Raw genomic sequence first — 17,301 nt, 5'->3', positions numbered from 1 at the left:
ACCAGTTAGATGTGAATCCTGGCCTCGGGGAAATTGCTGATAAAGGCGCAAAAGGTCGCTTAAAGCCGGCTCACGGGTTAATGCCACCCGGGGAGATTAAATTGTTAGCATCTCTGGTGGCCCCTTTGCGGGAGGAAAAACCATGAAAACTCGTTCGCTTATTGCATGTTGCATTGAGCTGAAACCCAAAATGTATGCACAAGCCTTCGAGAATGTTTAACTTTCGTTTCGGATGGGGAAATTTGTTGACCAATTTAAACAGCCGCAAACATAAGGGTTCGTGTGTGTGCTTTTTTTCTCGCTTCGCTACTCACCTTCTGAAGCGTTCGCCGTGTCGGGAGAAAGTCGACCAGCTGAAGCAGAAAAGCTTAAAAGTCAATCCATCTGGTGCCCGAAACCGCTTCCAAAACTACGAATGCGAACGAGAACTACGGGCATCGGCCGCAACTAGTGCTGCCACCAGCGCTCCAGCGCCAAGAAAGACAGAGAGTTCCTTTTTCCTTTCATTTCAACCGGAAGATACTTAAAGCGGAGCATCATAGGCTCCGAAAGTTGCTCCGTGTCCCGCTGGGAGGAACGTGAAGCTCGAAACTTTGCCTTCGAACAGCTGCCATTGCACATTTACATACAGTCTGTGGGCCAGTGAGAGGCTGACCTCAAAGGGCGATGTTGAAATCGAAAGAAAAAAGGAAAAGCAAAGGGATGAGCCGGCGCTTGAACTAAGACAGTTCGAATGTTGACGGTGCAATGGTCGGTTTCCGGTTGGGGAATTGTTTTGCCTCACAAGCCGATTCGCCGGGCGTTCTTTTACGGGTAACTTTTTCGATTAAGCCGTTTGTTGGCGAACGCTCGTTAGGCTTCACAGTAAGAGGCCCCACAACATGGGCGAATGAAACCAGTTACGCAAAGTAGTTCGTAAAGCCGGTGGAAACGGTTTTAAGCACATTTAGCGTCGGATAAAGCCTCGGATGCGAATGCTCTCTGTGTCGTTGTTTCTTCTGGGGTTTTTTTTCCAAATTTCGCAGCCTTTCGCCCTCCAAGTGGACCGTTTTCATGCTCTCGCACTCAGGTCAAGGTGCGAGAGAAAACGATCTCGATTGCAAAAATAGCATAAAATCCCATCATATTCGAGCGCTTTTCATTTCGATAGCGTTCTATTGGAGCTCCGTTTCGCGTTGACACTTTCACCGTGAGCTTGGGTTTGTTCTTCGGTTGCATTCGCGACCGATGAAAGCGCTTTCTCTCCCTTCCGTTTGGGGGAAGAAATTTTTAATTAAAACCGTTCGCACACGAGAGCTAAAATTAAAAACAAGTCGAGCGATTGATGCTTTGTCTCCGCAGTTTTGTTTTTTCTGGACATCCCGGTATCGCTTGCACCTGAATGCAATTCCGAACCGCCCACGGGGTATTTTCTTTTCCTTTTTTTTAATGCATTTTCCACTCAGGTAGCTTAGCACAGGGGCTGGTTTTCTATTTCCTCACCGAGCGAGTGAAACGAATTGCATTCCACCGTGAAGACGCGCCGTGAAAGCCGGATTGATTATCTTTTTATTCCTTTCGCTTTCCACCGCTCCCGGTTGGCTGGCTGGTAATGGAATTTTTAATTGGGTCGGGCTATTTTCTTTGTACCGTGCCCGTAAATCATTTCATTTCCCGCTCAAATAAAAAGCCCCCGCCCATGAACGTTTAGTGTATGGGTCTGCCGAAGAACGAGTGCCTTTGAGCTAGATCAAACAATTCCGTGGAACAAAAAATGATCGCCCGCTCGTTTTGCTCTCCCTGCAGAACGTTTCCGTTGATACGAATCTTTCACTTAATGATCCTGGATGTCTGATATTCCGAGGACACCACCAGCAAAGACGACACCGGTGGGCCACCGATGACAAATGACTGATAATTATTTACTATCCACTTTTCCTGGCTAACCATCCGACGACGAACAGCGCTAATGCATTCATCATTATCACTTCATTTATCGGCGCTTCGTCTCACGAAGACCGCGTTGGCCGCAAAGGGACAGCACGTTTGTGTAATGGGAATAATTATGGTAATTAAATCATGATGTCGCTCCGATGGAAACCGTTCTTGTCTTATTTGTCGTCCTGGCGCCGGCTGGGTGGCGTTCTTTCGGCGGTGCTGATGAATAGTTGCTGCAGATCAAAAGGAGTAAAAACCTCTGCAAAGGTACGCCACAGTAGAGAACACGTTTAGCTAATTATGACAAAACGCAGTACTTGTTTTTCGTGCATATGAGGCAATAAATAGATGTACATTTCATAAGAAAGTTATCGCCAAAAAACTCACACAAGCAGGCCGATTAAATTCACTAAATTCACGCAAAATAATATCCTTGAACTTCAACGTCCGATGTACGAGCGCTTGGGCTGCCATTCCAGCTACTTTATACACCGGACGCTAGCAAGCACGTCTGGTAAATATATGATAATCCCGCCCGTTCGTACCGTAGCTGGACTCATACGCCATCGCACAGCAAAAACCCCTAGATAACATACGACGGTGGGTTTTGCGAGCGTTATCCTGCCGGCTGGGTAAACCTGCGAGAGCAAACATGTGCCATGTACTCTCCGGGACATCACTTATTTAGGTACAAAATTACCCACGGTGCACAAGAGTGCCCGTGTTCTCCGTAGTCTCGTGCACCTCGACAGGGAAAATAGTCTCGCGAAGATAACAAGGAATGGCCTCCGAAAGAGATCACCTTGTTCACGAATACCTGCGCGAGTTTCACACGTTTCGTTTCGTACCAACAAAAAAAATAAAAGAAACGACCCATAAGGAAGCTGCTCTTGGAAGGTTCATTATTTAAAGTGGGTGCGCATTGAATTTCACACGCGAAAAACAGACCCTCTGGCGCTGTTACTGTTCATTAACTTTAATTAAACATTCTCTCACGACTGCATGCCTGCTGTGCCATTCTCGTCACTAAATCACGCCCCTCGTTACAGATTCCGCCTCCCGGATGTTGATGATGGACTTCAAGGCGTCCAATACGGCCACGATCGCCACCATCGACAAGGGCAGCGACCGGACGTTTGCGTCGGCATTTTTTCACCCACCGGCATCGCCCACCCACGTCGGTTGTTGCGTGCTAAACCGCGCCCCAGCGAGGCCTCCGTCCGAGATCTACTTCGAGAGCCGTGGCAAGTGCTGCAAGAAGCTGCTCCGATACAATGGCTATCCGAATAAGGTACGCAGTGATTCAGCTCGAACTCCTCGTTCCGGTGCGCATTTAAATTTGAGGCTCCCAAACCGTTTATCGCGCCAATTGTGCGCGCACAAAAAAAGAACGGACCTCCGTCTGTAAAGCGATACAAAGCTTACATGCTTCCGGGCGCGTGTGCTCGCCCGGTATAATTTCGTTATCCTCACGGAGCCGAGTTTCATACCGAAGGCACGCTCCCTGGCTCGATGTAATTCACTTAACCCAACTTCATTATCACCGGAATCTCCTCGGATTAACACGCTGAAAGATGAGTCGAAAATTTGTGCTGCCAGCCCGGCCAGTGCTTTGCTAAAACCTGGGCCATATTTTGTGTAGCCGGCTTCCGGCAGCACCGGTTGGCGAGAAAAATGCCCCCAACAACAGCCTAGCCCAGGGCTTAGCTTCACGCTAATCCACCTAATCGGTTGTTTGGCGCGTGTCCTGATATGAATCTTAAATACTTCGCAGGTCCTGCTGTACCCGGAGGAGGGCTGGGCTCGGAGTGCGGCCTCGAGCTACTGGACGATAGCGCCCTGCCGGTGGCGAAGGAATCGCTGCATCGTGGAGGAGGTCGCCGGCAGCAGAAAGTAAGTCCATCACCAATGTCGGGGGCAGTTTGTTTGTGTGCTTCACCGAAACGAGTGTCCGCTTGCCGAGTGCAGTGGGGTGTCGATAAATTATTGAATTTCACCCGAACAATCCCGGGAACTCGGGGCTGGGTTCATGCATATGGAAAGCCTCAGCAGGGATACTAGAGCAGCTTGTATTCCGTGTACGGCTTCCAGGATCCGACATGGCAGGTCAGCGAGCTCAATTGATTCCGTTTTGAACACGGACAATGGAAAAAACGGAAGCTTGTCACTTCAATTTGATTTCCTTCCCTGTTATTGGTGCGATCGAATGTAAGTGGGAGTTTTATTTGAGTGCAAGTATTTTTATACAGTTTGAAGACAACAAGGAAAAGAATCTCCTTTGCAGATGTGCGAGACATATCCTAGATCAAATGGGACACTCTCAGTACTCCTCCAATTGCAGACAGCGACTCACATGTTCTGCCGGAAACCTTAAACCTGCTCATCTACCTCGTTCTAGCGCGTTCTCCCCGAATCCGAACGGAACGCTACGGATGTACGGAGTTTCCTTTTGGCACTTGTCACAAATTGCCCACTCGAGCGTGGGGCGATGTGTTTGTTCTGCACTTGTCCGAGATTCTTCTCTTCGGCGACTTGAGCGCGGGACCCCTTTGGTTGCGTCACGTTTGCTTGCATTTAGCGAATGTCCTGCGAGACGCCCTTAAAAGGTCAACAAAATCGCAACAGCTCTGGAACGTATGTTGGGGGTGGATTTTTTTTTTCGCTCGTCTCTTGCTCAAACCCGTTCGTCTTGCAGGCTGGCACAGAAAAGGGCACCGATCGTGATATGTTGCACCCCGGAAGCCGGAAAATGGCCGTGATCTCTTTTCCGTACGCCCGTAAGCTTCGCTACAGTTTCCGCACGAGATTTACTGCGCGTATCCTTGGCGAGTGGGAAACGCCCAAAACGATGGTTCATGTTTGCGGAAGATGATTAATATTTTCCTCCAATATTCAATATCGCCCCTCGTGAGAACCGCCCCAGGAAGGGAGTTGGAGCGAAAAAGGAAAATCACACACGCACGCACGCTCGCTACCCAAAGGCTCAACGGATGTCCTTCGCATAATGCGATCCAAATGACAAATCGTTTCTGATTTCCATATTTTTTCTCTCCCGCGGGAGGAGCCAATCCTTCCATGCTCGGGAAAGCTCACTTGGTGCTGGGAAAAGCTATGGGAGGTTGGGAAATCGACTACCCCAAGGGGGTAAGGAAGCGGATTATCTTGGCAACCCTTCAGGGCAGTGATTGGGTTTATTTGTCGATCGGGAAATTTGTCTTCCTGCCGTGTCGGGTGCGCGGGAAAACCCACCGGACGGACGTGGGCAAACTTTTGCTTCCACGCAGGTTGGGAAATCGCTTTGTGGAAAATCGCCTCCGGCCACGGGAATCACGTACCCCGTTTAACGCGCAACGGAACTCCAAGTTTTCCTCACATCGCTTACAACTGTCCATCGTGCGTTTGGATGTGTGTATCGTGCACGTCACGGTGGGAAAAATTCACAGGAAAAGCTTCCCGCTTGGTAAAGGGCAGCGTCAATTTTTCCACCCCGTTAACTTGAGAGCCCTCCCGGGACGTTGGCCGCTTGTTTATGTAATGGAGATAATTACCCTTTGTGGCGTACATTTTCCGCCAAACTCCGACACAGAGCGAAGTTTCCCGTGCCGTAACGATACCGAAAGGTCCTTCCGGAATGGCCACCATCCAACGACGAAAGGGGTGCTTTGTTTGAACGGGGGTGGCCCTTTTCCGTGGAAATCCTCCAACCCCAACCAGGGCTTTCGATCGTCAATCGCTTGGGGCTGGCAACGCGCGGGTCGGCGAATGAAAAAAGGGTCCGAAAAAGGAATGCTTCTTCGCCGCCTCGGTTTTAATGGAAATGACTTCCCGACCCTTGATCTCCCTGGCGGCAAGTGCCCGCTGCTCGAGAAACTCGTTGACAAGCGCGAAACGAGAGTTCTCGTTTGCGCTGCATCGCCGCCAGAAACGAACGCCCGTGACGGAACGTTATCGTTCTTGCCAACAAATGGCAGCAACTGGGGCACAGGCAAAATAAACAGTCACGACGCAAAAAAAAGGGGACGCTTTCTGTGGCGTAAAAATGCAATAGCACCCCCCAATCGCCGGAAGTGGCGCTGGAGGGTCGTTCCAGTCCTCGAAGTGCTAGCGAACCGAGCAGAAAGGCTCACTTTGGAATGGAAAGCGAAGGAAAGCGGCGAGCCCACGACTATTCGGCCCGAAAGCCATTTAGGCGTCTCGGGGACGGAATCTTTCAGATAATTAGTTTCAACGCGCGTCTCAAGGGACTGTCGCGCGATGGGGTGATTCGGTGAAGGTACGCAAGGTTGCAGTTTCCGGTGTTTTGCTTTCACAACGGAAACAACAACGCGAGCATCGTGAGACCAGAAGTCAGAAGGCGAGCGAGCACGTGGCGAAAGTTTGACTTTGTTGTGCCGAATTAATTACGGGCGCCTAATCCTTCCATTGTCCTTCCGAGTGAGGCCTGATTTTTGCCGCGCCTGGTACCGAGAGAAAGAGAGAGAGAGAGAGAACTGAAGCAAACTTTTATTAAGTCATTATCGGATGGCGGACGCGGTGTTAATTTTAATTGAATCGCCTGCGGTTTGGTCATTTCGGGGGAATTTCCATGGCGCATGTTCTTGTCGAAGCGGGAAGCATTTCAAAATAATTGGAGCCAGTTTGGGTTGTTAGCGAGATGACGCAGAGAGCCAGATGCGAGCTATTTTAGTCTGGTATGAATATTTTAAAAGTTTTGCTCAATGATGTTTTTGCTTACGATTGCTCTGGTAAGGTTTCTTTCAGTTTAAAATTAGATCAAAAATTTTACTCTTTGAACAAGAAAAAGCTCCTTTCAATCTTGATAATGGATGTTGATTAATATACATATGTATATATTCCTAAATCCATGGAATTTGCCCTCAGCGAGGTTCAGCATCAATCTTATCATCCGCTAAACTCGAACAAAGCCGCTCCAAACGGAAGGCAGTGAATCAACGGCTTCCCACCCCTTAGCCGGTCTGATTTATTTGCGCTCATTTCCCTCCGATCAACAGCGGCTTTCGGCGGCTGTGTTTCTGACGAGTGCCGCTTCATTAATCATTCGAAGGTCGCGGCCGAAAAACTAATCCCACTCGCGGCAGCTCGCGTGCAATAAAACTTTACATTACAACTCGATTGTTCCCCGAAACACGCGTCCTTTCCGTCGCGGAGTCCATTTTAAAAGCTCGCTGATCGCACCGCTTCCTGGACTCACGGCCTTTCACCCTGCCGGGGTTGAAGACGGTCCTAACCTCAACTGATCAACGCCTGACAACTCCCGGCGTGTTCCGTTTGCGGAACCAATCTCTTTCCGACTCGAAATGCCGAACAGCCCGAAGAAAATTCCACCCAGACTTCCCAGCGGGCGCATTCGGGCGTGATGCGTTGGCAGAGCGGTGTAAAGTGCGAGCAGAAATTAATTACGAAAGTGTCAATTCGTTTAATTAAAACGTCCTGTTTGGGGAGCGGGGGGGGGGTCGGTTCTCAGGATCCGTAGAAATATTTAATTAATTTCAGCTCTCCCACCCTTGATCTCAGACATCGCTCGCACGACGCTTGAGAAATTGTGCTGAATCTAACTGCACATTCTCGTATGGGGGCCGTATGTGAAGCCGTTCCGATTGGTGACAACTTGGGAGATTAAAAAGGCCATCGAAAGGGATCTGCATTGGGGTGCGCTTAAACCAGGATAATTATTATCCACGTGTCTACAAACGAGAACGCATTCTCGCCCGATCGGATGCTTTGGCAAAGGGAGAAATTCGTGTCATTTCTTTTCTCCCAAGCCCAAGGTTTTCTCCACAAGAAAGCCTTCGGACGACGCATTCCGGCAGCAAGCGGGTGCATCATAAAATTCAACATGGTTGTAAAACCCAGCCCTGGGCATCTGAAAAACCCCCCAAAAGCCAAGGGCTGCCCCAAGCCGCCGGTCCCATAAACAAGACAATAACAATAATTGAAAAGGAACGATCGAGCGGAGGCTCGCACCGACGCACTCCCTTCTACGATGGGGCGGTGAAATGTTTCTCAAGAAAGCTTCGAACGGGTGTGTCCGAAATGGCACCCAACCACCCAACCCCGATCCTACGCACCATCGGGCGTGGAAGGATATTTATTTTCCTGGCACCGTTGCGTGGTCGTTTCTCTTTCCTTGGGTTGCTCTTTCACTTTCGATTCTCCCTCGGGGTCGGTCGCCACACGAGACTCCACACCCTGCGCCCTTTGGGTGGGTGTGTGGAAAGCTTCAGCCCGTGGTGGTGCGAGAAGCTCACGGGGAGTGGGTGAAATAAAACGAAAAATGTTGCCAAAAAAAAAAGAAAACGGGGCTTCCGAGCAAATAAAACGTTATTGGAACTGGGCCAAATAAAGGGAAAAACCGTTCTTTCTTGCAATCGACCAAACGGATCGCTGAGAAACGTGTGTGTGTGTGTGTGTGAATGCGTGCTTTTTTATCTCTCTCTCTCTCTCTCTCTCTCTCTCTCTCTCTCTCGTGTGAGTGCGTGTGTGTCCTTTTTTGGTCCATTTATGGAGCCGATATCTTCTTCGTCCCTTTGGTTGTATTTGATCTCGCTGGTTTTTTTGTGTGTGCTCCATTCTCCCCAGCAAACGATGACTTTTATGTGTGTTTTTGCGTTTGAGCGAGGAAAATTATACCCCCGAGAGCTGACTTGCCGCTTTTTTCCCTGGCTCCAGTAGCTGCCAAACGCCACCAGCGACGCCTGGTATTGTCAACGTCCGGCCACTGGTGTGTGTGTGTTTGTGGGTGACTGTTTTGTCCGAAAGGTTTTTCAATTCACGTGGCTTTTGACAAGTTTATCTGCACGCCTTTAGCAACCGGCGCGAGGGTGAAGAAATTCATTTTTTACTCCCGACTCCTCTGTCCCAGCAGGGGTTGATTTCATAATCAACACATATTTTATCGGGATGAAATACGCCAGATTGCAGCACCATCGCTCATACGGCTGCGGGAATTCGAAATGGCTTTATTTACGATCGCACCGGGACTGTAAAACTCATTGGAAAGGCGTCCTTTTGGACGTAACTTTCGGAATAGAAATTAGTATGGATTACCGTAATCCATAGTGCCGCTTTAGCTAGCGTGCCTGCAGCCATTTGGTGCTCCGGAGAGGATTTAGGATGCTTATTATGCTGCTGTAAGCGAACCCCGGGTATCCTTGGCATCCGACGCCCTCGTAGATCTCGTCCTTGTCGAACGATCGGCACTCTCAATCAATTTCGCCCACCTTCACGAAGCGCTCGATGGAAGCGTAAAGTTTTGTACCATTTTGGCATAAATCCAAATCATTCTCGACCCCCGGGGAGGGGGCCAACCGAGTGAAGCTCATCTCAATAATTATGCCCTCAACTCGCCGAGTTCGACACCGAAGGCGAAGGCAATCGAGCAGCAAGGCTTTTCCAGGATTAAGCGTGTCTCGCATTCGCGTGAGGAAAAGTCAAGAAGCACTCTACCGTTTTACTGATGCGCCATCATTATCCTTGGATAAATTTTCTTGGTGAAACTGTCGATACGAGCGCGTGTAGGTATAGTGGCGTGATTTCTGTCGCATAGTGATTGTAAAGGAACGATGGAAATTGTTTAATAGTGATGAACCACCGTTCAGATGAACTCATGAACTACTACTTCATTTGAAACGCGTTGGTTTTATAAGGCACTGCACAGTTTCGTTTGCATATTTGCCCTAGAAATTCATTAGCAAAATGGTTTCCATTTCCATTTTCATTATAAGGAAATTCCCAACGCCTTCGCATCGGTGACACCTTTGTTCAGCTTTCCACAAAAGTCCACGACGACTTTTCCTTCCGATGAGCGAGCACTTTCCATTCTACGTCCCCTGCCCTAGTGTCAACTCGTATTAGATCAAGTGTTCGCTTTAATTTCCCCACCACCGCGTTGCGATGGTAACGAAGCAAATGGATTTTCTCTCCGCCTATTAGCAGGCTTTACGTCTTCATCCGAGGCGGCAGCTTTGCTCCTCTCCCGAGTGCCGCGTATAATAGAGAAACCGAGCTCGCACCTCGAACGGGAGCACCCCGAAAAGAAAGCGCACTAAATTTACCAAGTAATTTAATATAGCATCTCATTAGCCGTGCCGAATCGCCCGGTCGCTGCTTCTCGCTCGCTGCGGGCTGACTTGGTGCGGGATTCTCCCACCCGAGTGGTAAACCGCCTAATTTAAATCCAGTCTCGCTTCCCGCACACGCTTCCGGTTTTCGCGGTAGAAGCAGCCAAAAACAAACGGGCAGGCTAAAGAAACAGGCAGGAATTAGCAGCCGGTCTGCCCCTGGCCAGCCTAAGCCAGCCGGTGGACTCGTGAAATTATGTCATAATTCTGCGCAAAACATTCACAAATTAAACCGAGTCATTTGGAAAGTCGCCTCGCTCGTCGCCTTTTTCCTTGAGCGTTCTCAAGCGACAGCCGGTGCTTATCTGGCGCCCTCTTAGCGCCGTTGTTCGTGCCCGTTAGACCCTGGCCGTCTCGTGGCATGCCGAGGCTGGCGGGAAATCAAAACGCAAAACCAAAACCACCCAGCTAATGTTAAGCTGCCTGAAGAGTCTGCCAACGTGGTGGAGCGTGGCGTTTTCGCGATTCGTCATCATCCGTCGCCGCAGGGGTTTCCAGATAAGACGCTAAAAGGCATTTCGGCTTAGCACTGGTGGAGTGACACAAATTCGGTGGCCTTCCACACGATGGGTGAGATTTTGACGAACAGCGCGCCGACAGGGCTCGGATGCCGTTATTGTTGATTATTTTGTGGAGCGAAATAAACGCCCTGCAGGAAGTGGTATTGGGTATTCTTTTCTTGAATTTTAATAAACCCAACAATTTCCTTTTTCCTTTCGAATATTACCCCACAGCGCTAGCTTATTGGCAGCAAAGTAATTGACCAGCGAAAAATGGTCAGAGTTAATTAAACCTCCACACCGAAGGCGTTCGAAATATAATATTGTTTTTCACTTTTTGTTTTCCCTACTCCACACAAACAGGCAAACTACACAAGGACGCATGATCGTGGTCGGCGATGGCGCACTCCTGATAGTGGGCACCTTTAAGCGGCGAGTTCCGGATCCAGACTTTAAGGTAACGACACGGTTCATGCCCTTCCACTCACGATTCGAAACCGTACAATCGAATCATGTAAACTCGATAAACTGTTGTAGCATTCCTTCCGAAGGGTGGTGCCAACTGTTTAAAGCTCCCAATTGTAGCACGGACATGTCGCCCAAAAAAGCCCCCGTGTAGCCCAATCGCACCCGAGGACCGACCCGCGCATTGTTTGACTTTCCTATCTCGGGCAATAATATTTGCCGACGAACCTTTTGTGCATGATACACTCGGGCGGAGGCGATGTGAAATTAAATTACCCCCAACACGCCGGTTCGTGCCGTCGTGTCGCTCATGTTCTTTATTTTTATTTTTTGCTCTCTTCCTTCCTTCCTTCCTTCCGTTTCGCCATTAGCTGTATCTGTCCTCCAACATAAGCCTGGCCGACTACAACATGGGCTACTGTCTCACGGGGACGCTCGAGCGGGGCTGCGAACGCTCGAACCAGTTCCAAACCACCCACTTCGCCGTCATCCGGCGGTGTTGGCCTTCGAACGAACACGACGGTCACCATGGGGGTGGTGGGGGTGGCTTTGGTGCGGGTGGCATCGGTGGAGGCGGCGGTAACGGCAAGAACAACGGAAAAGCCCAACACACCTACATTGACTTCCTCTTCAACCGATGATAACCGATGACCGACGGTGGGCGGAAGCACGATAAAATGATGATTACGTGAGTTTTGTTTGGAAAATTTGTTTTTCCTTCCGTTTTCTTTAGAGCCTACTAGAGCCACTAGGTGGGCCAGAGCAAAGGTTCATACTTACGCAGGACGCGTAGCGTGGGTTATCGGATGACGCACAGCTTTTTTTAGGATAGGGCGTCGATATGCGGTTTTCCGTACATTAAGGTATAACAATCCACATTAATCCGCCGACAAAGATGACGCAACAAGATCATTGTGTTACAAACAAAAAACAAAGCAGCAGATAAAACTTCTAATGGCGCTTTTCGACGAAACAAACATCGTGAAAATGCCCGGAAGTAAAACAGAAGAGAATCAAATGCGAAAAAAATGATTTAAAAAAACCGCCATGAAAATAGAAACATACAGAGAGCAAGAGAGTGGAAAAAGGAGCGAAAAGCTCCACTTACCAAATTCACTTTCCGCGTGCATGTATTGGAAACAAATCAAATCACCCTTCGAAAAGGGAAAGCCTACGATAGCTACAAACACAGCAAATAAAACATAGAAAACAAATAGAAAACGGGAAATAAAATGCCGCAAAACAGCAGCACGCCGAGCGTAAGGGAAAGTGGATAACAAAAACACAGCTTCAAATCAAACATGTAAATCAAACGAAAAATAGCTAACTGGAAAGTGAAAATGAACGCACGCGAGACAAACGAAAAAAGAAGTAAAATAAAATAAATTACGATTTTGAAATAGACATGCTAGGGTACGAACACACACGCACGCACGCACCCAATCTAGATTGCGTGACGAAGCTTTATTTATTTTCGGGAATTTTGCTCTCCAACCATTCGATTCCACCCCGTTTCGAGCTGGGTGGAAGCTCCCGGTCCTAGCGGGTGGGTGTGTGGGTGTGGGTGTGTGTGTGTGTGGAAGAGAAGAATAATTTGGCGACGAAACAAAAATAGATCGTTTAATAACAAACAAACCAAGGGGAGAAAAAAAAAGTAAGAACGTAAATCAATCAAATAGCTAACGGTAAGCGAAAATCGCTTTTGCGCGCGAGTTCGTTGTTTTGAAGCTAGTAAAAACATCCTACGATAACATCCGCGTTGAGGCGGGGGTGCTATTGGAGGGTTTTGGGGCTAGCCCGCATTCCTAGCACTGGGAGGTAAAAAAAAACGCACTTTTGAACGCTGAACTGTAGGGAAGTATTTTTGTACTGGGCGCTTTTTTGTACATAGAAGCTTTGCTTGATAGGCGCATATCGGGGGGGGGGGGAGGGAATAAAGAGGGAGCTAAACATGAATATACATACACACACACACACGCACACAAACACACTTACACGTATGCTCTCGTAAATAGTAAGAGTAACGGAGCCGCGATGGCGAACGAAAAACGTCATCCGCTCATCGTAGTAGGCGCTGCCCGGTGGCGGTTGTACAGTACTTACTTTTGCAGCGCATTGCTTTCGGAGTGGAAAATACGTAAGCCAGTTTTCCGTGTGTCTCTTTTTCACGCAAATGTGTGCCCGTTTTGAAGCGCATTAGTTTGCAGTCATCAGCTGCCATCAGCGTAGTTTAAGCAACGGCAATTTTTGCTTAGTTTAGTGCGGTTTAATTTCAAATTAGAGCAGAACAAATCCACTCCTTTTCTGTCCCTTCTTCAGCAACACTTCTGTCCCGCGTTCTAGTACTTGCTTCGTTTGTGGTTATAAATTTTTGTTTGAAATAGTTTTGTTACCAGTAGTACTAGTGTAAACACCCATGGCCCATGGCTGATGTCAGCGGCGAGGCCAAAAACCGTAGAACAACCAAAACGAAGAGCGGTGGAAAATCGTCAACCGTTCGAAATCAAAATGTAACACGATGAACATTAACGTCCTGCCAGTATTTAACGTCCATAACAGATAGTTGTCTAGCACACGTGTCGCGCGAATCGCACGAGCGCATCCAGGTTTGGAGAAGGAGCAAGGATGAAACGATGGTGACTGAATGCAAATCGGAATCGAAGGTGAGAGAGAGAGAGAGAGCGTGACCCAATATCAGGCTAAGTATCAAGACTCGCACGAGCGCAGCTTTTCTTATCATGCTAGGTTTTCCGCCGACACCGACACCGACGTTCGCATCCTTCGGCGCAAATTCTGTGCAAAGGAAGTCGGCGTGCGGCGTGAACCGGGGATTGTTCATTTCGAGAGACGATAAACCTGTTGCAATTTGGTTTTAGCGATGTTGAAAGAGGGGGGTGTACAGTGTTTTTCTTTCGTTTGTTTTCTAGTGCTTTTCTTTTGCCTGTACGATATGATTGCAAAGACACACCCAAAGAATGTATACGTATTAGTTTTGCTTCACTATCACCCGGTCCGCGATATACGTACTCGAAAGATGCCTAACCGTAATACAATCGAGAACTGGGGCACAGGACTATGCAAGGGTGGATCTTTATCTGTCCCGCGCGCCCGTGTCCCCATTCGCCCCAAGCCTCCTGTTCTTCCCCTACCATATATATATATAGACATACATAGCATACGCCAAGCACCAAGCCAGGAACTGAATACAATTTTGCACACCAAAGAGATAGGAAACTTGGTAAGAGAAATCGCGCCCGAAACTAGCTTAGCTTTTTTTGTGTAGACGAAACGCCGCGTAGCCGCCAGAGCAGGAAACGGTAGAACCCGCGATGGGCAGACAACTCCCCCACACAGGTTGAAACGGCTGTTGAAGCGTAGTTTTGAGTAGCGCGGAGTAGCACGCGAGTGTTGGGTGGAATTCGAAAGGGCAAGCTTGAGGGAATAACAATAGCAGCAACGCATCAGGTACGATTCGATCGATTTTCATCTATCTTATCCATAAAGACGAAAATAGACAAAACCCTAGAGGAAGAGAAAATGCTTATCCAAGTACATGCTAGCCTCCTCCAACGCATGTGTGCGCGTTGCGTTGGGGAGGGAAACTGTGTAAATCAAATCAACATACTCTGCTTCGGAATATAGCAAACGTGGAATTAGAGCGAGGAATTAAGTACACGGACACGCCGACGGTCCGAACGCGGTAGTGTGTCTCGTATACAGCTAGAAGAGAGACTATTTTTTCTAAAGGAATTTATATACAAACCCAACGATCCTGCGGACGGGGTGGGAAGCCGACGAGGTCAAGGAAAAAAGGGAGATGGTTCGGCAGGAAGCGAGTGGCGAAAGGAAAAGGTAGCCCCCGAAAAGCGCAGGTGTTCCAGGGTTGGCAAAAAATTTCAAATCAAATGTCGTCAATAATGATGTATAAGTGTAATTATGTATGTAAGAAAGGCTGCGTAGAGAACGGAGCGTTGTTTACGAGTATAACGATTGTAAAACACGGCGAGACGAGCAAAGCAGACGAAAAATAAATGTTGTTATAATTTCCAAAATCCCCTCGTTTGGTGTACTTACTTTCCCGCCTCCCAAATAACAGCTGGTTTTGTGCGTTGTCCTGGCAACGTCTTGGTTGCTTTTCGCCGATCTGCTCAACGCGGTTTTCCAGGGCTGCTTTGTGGTCTTTCATGTTCAACTAACCTCACAAAGGCAAACCTTGCAAGGACAAATACGCAACCCGTTGCTGATTGTGTGTCTAAAAGCGAACCAGCCGAGGAAAAGAATTGCCAATCGACCCGAAAACCGACCGAGCTGAGTAAGCTTGTTCCATGATGACACATCGGAACCGGCCCAGGCCAGCTCTACAAGGACATTTGGAAGGTTTTGTTTCTATTTGATGAAAACGATGCCGCACACCCTCAGGCCCACCGCCTTTCGGTTAATTAAACGCATTATCCCGGCACTGCTGACGGTGCGAAGGCTCGTTAGTTCGCTAGAGGGTTAATTAAGCCTATTGAAGCATGGTTGCCAGGCTCGACCACACACTCGGGGGCTGCCCGTGCGACGACAAACGTGCGTTAATTAGATGGAGCGTGGTATTTGCGAATCGGTCGTGTCCAACGTCAGCGTAACTGTTTAACCCAATCCGGGCGTGATTAGAGGACTTGATTGAGCGATTCACCGAAGTTGCACGTTTTCGATCATCTGTGGCATACGGGCGCAAGGACACTGACAATGAGCTTTTTGTGAGTGGGTGGGGATCATATGCGATGTGTCTGTAAATAGGTGCATGTTTATTCTCGATCAGTTTCTTGGAAGAATCTAAGATGCGCCAGAAAGAAAAGCTATATCCGAAAAGCCTGGCTGCCATGTGAAAGAAAATTATCACACAGAAAGAAACCCTTCCAACATCGGTGTCCCGGGAGTCTTTTGTTCAAGCTTCTCGCAAATCCTCACGCTCGATTTGGCACCGCCAGGGCACCCCAAAAAATAAGGACGAAGACTCCATTTCGTCCTTATCGCTTTTTTCATGGTCGATTAATCTCCTCTCGCGCTTCGGAAGCAACAACAGCGAAACACAAAATAAAATCTCATCGGCTTCGATAACTCATCGATTACGGCCTAAACAGGCCCGTCCGCGAGCGTCACATCAGCCCGACGAAGATAAATGGCTTGGGCGACATGTCGAACGAATTTCCCTCCCACGCGCAAAACGCGTCCCTTTTTCCTGCCCCAAAAAGGACCCCCCCAAAGGGCGGATGGAGGAAAGTTGTCACCAGTCAACGGGAGAAGGTGCCTTATTTCGACCCAGGCGGTCGTTCATTAATTAAGATTATCCTGTTCTAAATTTGACGCTAACAGCATCTTTCAGAAGCGATTAGCAGTGAGACGAAATAAATGTTCGACGTAATACTTCCCAGCGGCAATTGGCTTATGCAGTTTTCATTAGAGTCTGCGAAAGAAAAAGAATTCCGAACCGAAACAGCATAAACATGCTTTTAAGCTTATGTTCAAAAGAATTTCCGAAAGAAAATTTAGCAGCCAGGAAATGTCACGAATTTTCATCTCTGGGGTTTCCAGAGGACACAGGTAGGTTATTTCTAAATCACATACCTCTTTTTACATACTGATCGTTGCAGATCCTTATGAAATATGATTTAATAAAAGCTATCCGGTTGAATAAAATGAAATTCAGAATCAGAATTCTCCCTTTCTTGGGCAAAAAACATACATTCACAGCCGAAATTAAATGAGTTTTGTACGTTATTCCATTATCTAATCAAAATTTAATCCATACATAATTTACGGTAAATATTGCGGTGCATATAGAGCGGATTTTTCAAGTAATATGCCGCGACAACATGAAAGAAATGCGTGCGTTTTGCCGCGCGCGTTGCTTCCGAAATCCGAATCGAGCCGAAATCGTTTTTGCTGCGAAAAAATCGTAACCCGATTTCAGCGAAGATTGTCGCTTTTGTAATAGGGTCGCAGGAAATCGAGGAGGTTGCTCCTGATCTTCACTCGTGAACAGCGAATTCACTCGCTACGAATGAAACCTGTGAGAAAAAGATAGCATCACCATGAGACAAGGATAGCATCATGCATGATCTCCTGGTACAACCATGATCCCGGTGTTCATTTTAGTGCAAAACCGACGCGAAAATGAAATTCATCTCGCACGGGAACACAACCCCATGGATGTTCATTCGGCTTGGTGCATGATCTCCTGTTACCACGATGATCTCTGGAGTTCATTTTCATGCAAAATCGACGCGAAAATA

The 17,301-nt window shown here is 48.1% G+C and overlaps 1 protein-coding gene across 1 annotated transcript; it reads left to right on the top strand.

Moving 5' to 3' along the window:
* Window positions 1-2,980: 2,980 nt before the first annotated feature.
* LOC128721862 (uncharacterized) lies at window positions 2,981-12,947 on the top strand. Its single transcript, XM_053815661.1, has 4 exons — window positions 2,981-3,208; window positions 3,692-3,810; window positions 10,922-11,015; window positions 11,395-12,947. The coding sequence occupies exons 1-4, from the start codon at window positions 2,981-2,983 to the stop codon at window positions 11,662-11,664; spliced, it is 711 nt and encodes a 236-aa protein (XP_053671636.1). The 3' UTR covers window positions 11,665-12,947.
* The last annotated feature ends 4,354 nt before the right edge of the window (window positions 12,948-17,301 follow it).

Source organism: Anopheles nili, chromosome 2 (genome assembly GCF_943737925.1).
Source record: "Anopheles nili chromosome 2, idAnoNiliSN_F5_01, whole genome shotgun sequence".
Taxonomy (NCBI): domain Eukaryota; kingdom Metazoa; phylum Arthropoda; class Insecta; order Diptera; family Culicidae; genus Anopheles; species Anopheles nili.
The sequence above is the reverse complement of the archived record's forward strand: the minus strand, read 5'-3'. Positions and strand labels throughout refer to the sequence as shown.

Bases quoted from the DNA above. Each gene is read 5' to 3' on its own strand.
- LOC128721862 (XM_053815661.1), top strand. From the start codon at position 2,981: ATGTTGATGATGGACTTCAAGGCGTCCAATACGGCCACGATCGCCACC. The intron at 3,811-10,921 runs GTAAGTCCATCA...CCACACAAACAG, and splicing joins GAGGTCGCCGGCAGCAGAAA to GCAAACTACACAAGGACGCA. The intron at 11,016-11,394 runs GTAACGACACGG...TTTCGCCATTAG, and splicing joins TTCCGGATCCAGACTTTAAG to CTGTATCTGTCCTCCAACAT.